Source organism: Notolepis coatsorum (genome assembly GCF_963971535.1).
Source record: "Notolepis coatsorum genome assembly, chromosome: 14".
Taxonomy (NCBI): domain Eukaryota; kingdom Metazoa; phylum Chordata; class Actinopteri; order Aulopiformes; family Paralepididae; genus Notolepis; species Notolepis coatsorum.
Genome location: NC_140178.1, coordinates 7,525,604 through 7,534,797, shown reverse-complemented (window position 1 = coordinate 7,534,797; position 9,194 = coordinate 7,525,604). Strand labels below are relative to the sequence as shown.

At 45.0% G+C, this 9,194-nt stretch overlaps 1 protein-coding gene across 1 annotated transcript; it reads right to left on the bottom strand.

Annotated features, from left to right (window-relative positions):
• Window positions 1-268: 268 nt before the first annotated feature.
• Window positions 269-8,571, bottom strand: wnt9b (wingless-type MMTV integration site family, member 9B; the record flags this gene model as incomplete). Its single annotated transcript, XM_084328344.1, has 3 exons — window positions 8,399-8,571; window positions 6,648-6,943; window positions 269-567 (listed from the first exon to the last, which is right to left on the bottom strand). Exons 1-3 carry the CDS (start codon window positions 8,509-8,511, stop codon window positions 269-271), a joined length of 708 nt encoding a protein of 235 aa, XP_084184470.1. The 5' UTR covers window positions 8,512-8,571.
• Window positions 8,572-9,194: the final 623 nt, after the last annotated feature.

Genomic DNA, 9,194 nt, shown 5'->3' with positions numbered 1-9,194 from the left:
ACTGTGGTGGGTAGTTCATTCCACCATTGTGGGGCAAGGACTGAGAAAAGGCGGCTTCTCCTTGATGACCCTCCCGGAGCTCGGATAGGAGGAGTGGGTCTGAGACGGCCAGAAGATGCAGAGCGTATAGGGTAAACAATACGAAAGTCTTTCTCTGGTCTGCATCCCCTTAACAATTGTGTGTATCGAGCCGTACTGTGTGTACTGCACCCATTCTGCAATCTGTTAAATAAAGTTTTCAATCACTCAACCCCGGATTCCAACAAATTCAACCCAGCGGATCCCGACAACCCCGACTCACCCGGACTCCGACGTTGATGTTGTGGGCGTCCACCTGCGCCCTCAGGTCCTTGCTGACCCTCTTCTGGCCCAGGAACTTCTTCAGGAACTTGGTGCTGTACTTCAGGTTGTCCCCGCAGACGCCCCACTGCCAGGCCTCGCGGTGCTGCAGGCCCGGGGAGTCGTCGCAGGTGCAGCGCTCCATGCGGCCCGAGCTGCAGGCCTTGGCGAGCGCGTGGGACAGCGCGGCCGACGACACCGCCAGCAGGAAGGCCGTCTCCTTGAAGCCTGGATTGATTGATTGATTGATTGATTGATTGAAAATGTTATTAACAGATTGCAGAATGGGTACAATACAGTACGGCTCAATATACACTTGAATTGTTAAGGGGATGCAAGACCAGAGAAAGACTTTCGTCTTGTTTACATCAGGGTCCCCCATTTTCAATTCATAACATTTATGACATACACAACATGCAGATATACAGATATACAGTACTGTTTATTTACAGACGGAGTTTCTAAAAGAGAATATATACATTTGAGGGGGAGGAAACTGTACATTGGGGGGGGGGGGGGGGGGGGGGGGGGGCGGTTGGACATTTACCGGGGCCAGTTTCGAATTGCGGCCTCCCGTAGGTGCTTTTTTAGAGCGGTTTTGAAGGTGGGTAGGGGTTCACATTCCTTTACGGCTGTGGGTAGGGCGTTCTACATTGTTGTGGCATAATTGCGAAACGTGTTTAGTCCCTTGTTTGAGCCGAGGAACAGCGGGGAGGGGCGGGGCCTGACTATCCCCTCCTCTGAAGAGTTTACCACTCGTTGGATAAAGTGGGTAAAGATAAAGTGCTTTTATCCAAAGCGACTTACAAGTTCTGTTTTGATTGATTGATTGAAAACTTTATTATCAGATTGCAGAATGGGTACAATACAGTACGGCTCAATATACACACAATTGTTAAGGGGGTGCAAGACCAGAGAAAGACTTTCGTCTTGTTTACATCAGGGTCCCCCATTTTCAATTCATCAGGACATATATGACATACATGACATGACATACAGATAGACAGTACTGTTAGATCTAGACATTTATGACACACCAGATCTACAAATATACAGTTCTGTGTTTATGTGTACAAAAGGAGTCTAAAAAGCTAGCTTATAATGGTGGTGTCTGGTTAGGAGTGAGGGATAATGGAGGTACTATCCAAGGAGGGGTCCGGGAGGGGGGGGTTCGAGCTGGAGCATATGTGTGTAGGGTTTTAGATAATAGGTATTAGGAGTATATCCTGTATAAGACATTGGTACAATTGGTAATTTCGTTGGATATACACTGTATACGGTAAAATATTATTATATAATTTTTTTTGTTTTCTGTTACTGTACTGGCATGTCATTTTAGCCACCTTAATTGTTAGTTTCATTATGCATTGTGTGTTGAGTACTGACTTTTAACTATTTTGTTTTGCAATAATAAAAAAAAAAAAAAAAAAAAAGGAGTCTAAAAAGAGACTATATACATTTGAGGGGGAAGAAACTGTACATTGGAGGAGGTTGGGTGGGTGGAGTGGGGGGGGGGGAGGGTAGGCGTTGTGGAGGAAACTGTACATTGGAGGTGGTTGGGTGGGTGGAGTGGGGGGGGGGGGGGGGGGGTTGGGTAGGCGTTGTGGAGGAAACTGTACATTGGAGGTGGTTGGGTGGGTGGAGTGGGGGGGGGGGGGGTTGGGTAGGCGTTGTGGAGGAAACTGTACATTGGAGGTGGTTGGGTTTGGACATTTTACAGGGGCCAGTTTCGAATTGCGTGGCATGCAAAAATGAGGGACGGGAGTTAAGAAGAAATAATCAGCAGAAAGGCTGTCTCCTTGACCCTTTCACCGTCTGTAGTGTGGTAGTGAAAGGGTTAACCTCCTGTAGTGTGATGTTGTGAAAGGGTTAACCCTTTGTCATGTGGCTTTGAAAGGGTTATTAACCTTCTGCATTGCCGCAGTGAAAGGGTTAACCATTTTGGTAGTGTGACTGCGGCAGTGAAAGGGTTAAAGCCTGGGCTGGGAGTTAAGGAGAAATATCAGCAGGAAGGCCGTCTCCTTAAAGCCTGGATGAGGGACCGGAGTTAAAGGGGAAATATATAATAAAAACAAGCATGCCACTTTATTCTGTGACTGAACCATGTGGAGTACACACACACACACACACACACACACACACACACACACACACACACACATGCGCACACACACACACACACACACACATGCGCGCGCACACACACACACACACACGCACACACACACACATGCGCGCACACACACACATGGGGGATCAAACAGGTGTGCGCACACACACACACATACACATGTACGCACACACACACACACACACATACAGTACACACACACATGCATACACACACACATGCACACACACACACACATACGTACACACGCACACATACACACACATGCGCGCACACACACACATGCGCACACACACACACACACACACATGCGCCCACCCACACACACACACACACACACACATGCGCGCGCACGCACACACACACATGCGCGCACACACACACACACACACACACACACATACAGTACACACACACATGCATACACACACACATGCACACACACACACACACACACATACAGTACACACACATATGCATGCACACACACACATACGTACACACGCACACATACACACACATGCGCGCACACACACACATGCATACACACGCACACACACACACATGCGCACACACACGCACACACACATATGCATAACAAAACACAAAAAGAAAGGTTATCTGGACTGGATGCCTGAATATTTTCCACAACAAAGTTCGTGTTTCCGCATCTCTGATTGGCCAGGTCATGTGACATGTAAGCCCAATCGTGGGACCGCAAGTTTTTTGGACGGTTAAGCTTAGGCGCTCTTTCGAAGTTGATTAAGGTTAGAGTTTGTCTTAGAGCATGGCGATAGAACGCCTGCCCTGATTCCAAACTCTAACCATAACCAACTGCGAAAGAGTCGCCTAAGCTTAACCAGTGATAAACTAGGCGTAAGGTAGTTTGCAGGCTGTTCGACCCGGAAATAGGCGCAGAACTTGCCGTCCCGCGATTGGCGCACATGTCACATGACCTGGCCAATCAGAGCGCAAAACTCGAACGCGGAAACACAAGTTTGTTGTGGAAAGTATAGACGCGGACTGGATATACATCAAACACTGAGCAAGATCTATTTTGGATGATGATGTCATGTCATCAACGTATAGCCGGCTATTCGGGGGGGGGGGGGCCTGTGGCTCATGGGCCTTTATTAACCCTTTCACTGCCACACTACAGCAGGTTAACCCTTTCACTGCCACACTACAAAAGGTTAACCCTTTCACTGCCACACTACAAAAGGTTAACCCTTTCACTGCCACACAACAGCAGGTTAACCCTTTCACTGTCACACTACAGAAGGTTAACCCTTTCACTGCCACACTACAGAAGGTTAACCCTTTCACTGCCACACAACAGAAGGTTAACCCTTTCACTGCCACACAACAGCAGGTTAACCCTTTCACTGCCACACTACAGCAGGTTAACCCTTTCACTGCCACACTATACAGAATGTTAACCCTTTCACTGCCACACAACAGCATGCGGTTAACCCTTTCACTGTCACACTACAGAAGGTTAACCCTTTACTATCACACTAGTAAAGGGTTATTAACCTTCTGTCGTGTGGCAGTGAAAGGGTTACAAACATGTGCGCGTCGTGTTATGTCACACGATTCCTCCAATCCTCCCCCGACCTCTCCTCCTTGTGGTTGTGCGCGCACTGTTATTTCCTTTATAGCCCCCAGAGGCAGAGAGCCCTCCCGCGCCGCGGCGGGGGGGGGGGGGGGTATATATTTTGAAACAATTAATTATTATTTTGACTAGGGAAGGATTTTCCCAGATGAAAGTGAGTAATCACGCCACCCTTTTCCTCTGGGAATGGGCGCTTTCCCAAAGATAAAAATAACCACGTTTCTCTCTCTCCGCCCGCTTGTGCCGCGCCGCACCGGATTCCTTGGCTCCTCTCTCCTCTCCTCCCGCCTCATTATCTCCGTGCTGACCTGTTCACGTCCCGCCACAGCGCTCTGCAGCCTTATATATCCATATGCTGCATAATAATAAGGCCTTGAACATTCTCAAGTGTTTTCTGGATGCGTGGGCTTGCAGAGACTTGAGTTCGCCCAACAACATGATTTATTAGGCTTCTTTAACCTTTTCTTTTTTTTTCTCTTTCCACGGGTAATAATAATCAATGTTGTTTTCTTGTGCAGCACGTTTCAAGTTTTACGGAGTGTTTTGTGTTATTTGTCACGTGGTGTAACAGTACATACTATATACAGTGCAATGCTTGGTTCTGTAATATGAGCCTCATCCTGAGATTGTGCTTCGTACAGTAAAAGAGTAAAAGAATAAAGACCCAACACTATACAAAATATACAAAACTAAAGTATACAAAATGCAAAGGTTTCATCATCACACCGTATGTATATGCTTACACGTTTGCACCACCTCTTCAAGTTTCAAGTTTCAAGTTTTATTTGTCACATATAATATAGTAATTTAATATACATGTATGTATTACAGTGAAATGCTTGGTTCTGTATATAATATGAGCCTCCTGAGATTGTGCTTCATACAGTAAAAACTAAAAAGAATAAAGTAGTCCAAACAATTTATACATACAACTAAAGTACTAAAGTATACAACCACAATGAAGTACAAAATGCTAACTTTTTTGGCGATCCTCCGCGAGCCGCGACAAGCCTGTTCATATCTCCATAACGAGCCTGTCTGCAGGCCAGATGGAGGAGGGGGAGTAATAAGTAACGACGTATTTCTACTCAAGTAGAACGAGGTGAATGAATAGACGCATTATTAAAGAGTGCGCGGCTCTTTATAGCGGGTTCAAACTAATAAATCGATGCCCCTGGCTTGGTCCTCGCAAATAATTGTGTCGTTATCATCATTATATATAGCCTATACTCACTACAGTACTATTATGATGACACAATAATATACAAGTAAAAATCTTCTTCAAAATAGTCAACTCAATACTGTGTATAGAGGGTAATTATGGTGACTTTGCTGTAAGACACTCTTCCACTAATTCATCGTCCATGCATGATATAATATCTATCTGCACTCAACACTGCAGCATTCAAGTTCCAACACTGTTTGATGAACATTGTTAGCTGAAAGAGTTGTACCCTTCCTGCTGACTTGTTGTACAGAACTTAAGTAAGTCATGCGTCGTTCAGCTAAATTACTAAATGTAAAAAATGTTAACTACATGATTGATTCCCCTAACATTGGGGAATTCCCCCTGCGTTTGGACTTTATTATTTTTTACTTGTTTTACTGTATGAAGCACGCATGAATGCTCATTATAGAACCAAGCAGTTCACTGTAATGTACATGTATACCTTATGTATGTGACAAATAAAACAAAACTTGAAACTTGAATAATATATATTAATCTAATCTACACCCCCCCCCCCCCCCTGCGTGCCCAAATCAATTTACTCCTTTGCGTAATGGGGGAAATGGCCAATAAATAATACCCTTAACCCATAATACCCACTGCCGCACTATACCAAACGGTTTAACACTTTCACTGCCACATGACATCCGGTTAACCCTTTCACTTGTGGCAGTGAACCGATGGGTACCCGTTGGTTGTGTAGTAAAGGGTTAACCTTCTGTCGTGCAGTGAACCGATGGGTAACCGTCGGTAGTGTAGTAAAGGGTTAACCTTCTGTCGTGTGGCAGTGAACCGATGGGTATACCCGTTGGTTGTGTGATAGTATAAACAGGGTCAACCTTATGTCGTGTGGCAGTGAAAGGGTTAAAAATAAATAAATAAACAAACACCTCTTTTCAGAAGGTTAACCCTTTACTTTCACACTACAGGAGGTTAAAACCCTTTCACTGCGACAACACACAGAAGGTTAACCCTTTCACTGACACACGACAGAAGGTTAACCCTTTCACTAATACACTACAGAAGGTTAACCCTTTCACTGCCACACGACAGCAGGTTAACCCTTTCACTAATACACTACAGAAGGTTACCCTTTCACTGCCACACGACAGAAGGTTAACCCTTTCACTGCGACAACACACAGAAGGTTAACCCTTTTACTGCCACACGACAGCAGGTTAACCCTTTCACTAATACACTACAGAAGGTTACCCTTTCACTGCCACACGACAGAAGGTTAAATGATAGTATAAAGGGTTAACCTTCTGTCGTGTGGCAGTGAAAGGGTTCATTAAAAATAATTAATTCAATAAATAAATAAAACAAACAGACACCTCTTTTCAGAAGGCTCCCGCGGCCGTCCAGGCTGCAGTTCCAGCGGTCGTTCCTGAACTGGTAGCGGCACTCCAGCAGGCTGAGGCGCACGGACTCCCGCAGCGTGTCGGCCAGGCCCGGCTCCCGGCGACAGAGCCTCTTCTGCCGCCGCGTCAGCGTCATCTGCTCGCACTGCTTCAGGTGCGCCTTGCCGGTGCCGCCGCCGCCGCCGCCACCGCCGCCGCCGGTCGACGGGGGTTCGTTGTTCGAGAACGGTGCCGCCGGTAAAAAGACCAAGGGTTCACGACCGGTCAGTCTGCATGGAAACACACGACACACACACAAAGAGATAACCGAGATAATGTGACGTTTTATTATACTTTTTATAATTATCTATTTTTTTTTACCATATAGCACACACACTCAGGAGCAAAACAGAAAGAAGCATTTCATACACAAAAGTATATCTTGTATTTTCTGTATGACAACTAATAAAGAAACTTGAAACTTGAGAAACTTGAAGACGCACGTGGTTGGAGTTACACATAAGATTTACACGTTTTTAATAAAAGCAGAGTGCAATTCCTGCTGACTTGTTGTCGTGTACAGAACTTGTAAGTCGCTTTGGATAAAAGCGTTCAGCTAAATGACTAAATGTAAAATGTAAATGTTAATAGGAATACTGGCGCATATAGGCAAAATTCTGTAAAATTCCCAAGTTAATAATATTTGGACGATATTTGATATTTGTTCAACGTACACTTTTGATTGGTATACAATTCTGTTGTTATTATTAAGAAAAAGCGAATAAATACAACTGGTTGCGATCCAATGACCTAATTATAATTATACACAGTGTATATAGCACATCTCCCATTTATCAAAGCAAGACAATCAATGCAAAAGCGAATTAAAACACGATGACCATCATCATCATCATCATCACCAGCATTACATATTCGGTATATATTATAAACAATTAAAGTCCCCCGATGCCGACCGCCCGCTGAGAGACAACCCTGTTTTCACCACCGGCCATTGCATTAATTAAATAATAAATAAACAAATGTTTGATGCAGCAGGATCGATCTCGCTCGGTTTTGGTGCGTAATTACGCGTGCGTAATTTGGAGACGAGGTGACCCTTTCATTAAAATGGTTCACTCACTCGCCCCCCCCCCCCCCCCCCCCCCCCCTTCCCTTTGCGTATATCGAAGCATAATACGATGCGACCAGGCTATTATAGGTTAAAGACAGTTAAGATGAGATAAGATATTCCTTTATTGATCCCCTTGGGGTAAATGCAGGCATCATATAGCCGCATGGGGGAGGGGGAGGGGGGGGGGGGGGTACAGGTATGGGCAGGGTATAGAAATACATAAATACAGGTAATATAATTGTAGTACAGTATAGAAAGGTGAAAAATAGGCAGTGATAGCAATATAATTAACTCTGAATATAAGCATAATTATGAGCAAGTCGGCAGTGTGATCAGAGGTGCAGCAGGTGAGAGTCTGTATGCCCTATCAGTTATATATTATACATTGGTATGGTCAATAAGTAACACTTATAGAATCGGAATATAATATATAAACAATATAATATATAACTCTTATTATTGGAGAAGAGAATAATAAAAATGCTATATATCCATATTACTATGGTCAATAACACTTATAGAATCGGAATATAATATATACTAATGATATAAAACAATATAATATATAATAACTCTTATTATTGGAGAGAAGAGAAGAATAATAAAAACTAACCCGAAGTAAGCTGACCCGCTGTGCGCCAGGAGGACGCACAGGAGTGCCGCGAGCCGCAGGAGGCAGCAGCAGCCAGCGGCGGTCCTAGTCGGGAGCCTGTTGCTGCACAGCATGGTGACGGTGACGGGGGGGCCGGGGGGCTCGCGCTGCTGCTCTTCAACATCTCGCAGCTGATTCTGCTGCACATGATGACGGGCTCGCGCTGCTCTTCATCTCGCTGATTCTGCACGGCGGAGGAAAGTGATGTGCTTCTTCTTAAAACTAAGTGTCCCGACTCGGAAACTATAGAGTCCGCACTCTGCGACGACAGGCGCGGTCCTCTGGGGGAGAGGCGCGGTCTCTGGGGGAGAGGGGGGGGGGGCATCATCTTTGGCCGCGCGCGCTCATTGGATAGAGTGAGTGATAGACCACCCAGGGGCGTAGCTGGAGATTCTGGGCCCCAGGAAAGAATCTATTTGTGGGCCCCCAATCCATGAGAGCGCACGTTAGCGTGGGAGCTTAATTAGAAAAATGTGGGGCCTTTATTTATTGATGAAAACGCATAATATGGTTTTTACCTATACACATTCGGATCAGCAGTTCAGCACCTGTTTTGATTGATTGATTGAAAACTTTATTAACAGATTTCAGAATGGGCAGTACAGTACAGCTCAATACACACAATTGTTAAGGGGATGCAGACCAGAGAAAGACTTTCATCTTGTTTACATCAGGGTCCCCCATTTTCAATTCATCATAACATATATGACATACACGACATAGACAGTACTGCTACATCTATACATTTATGACATAC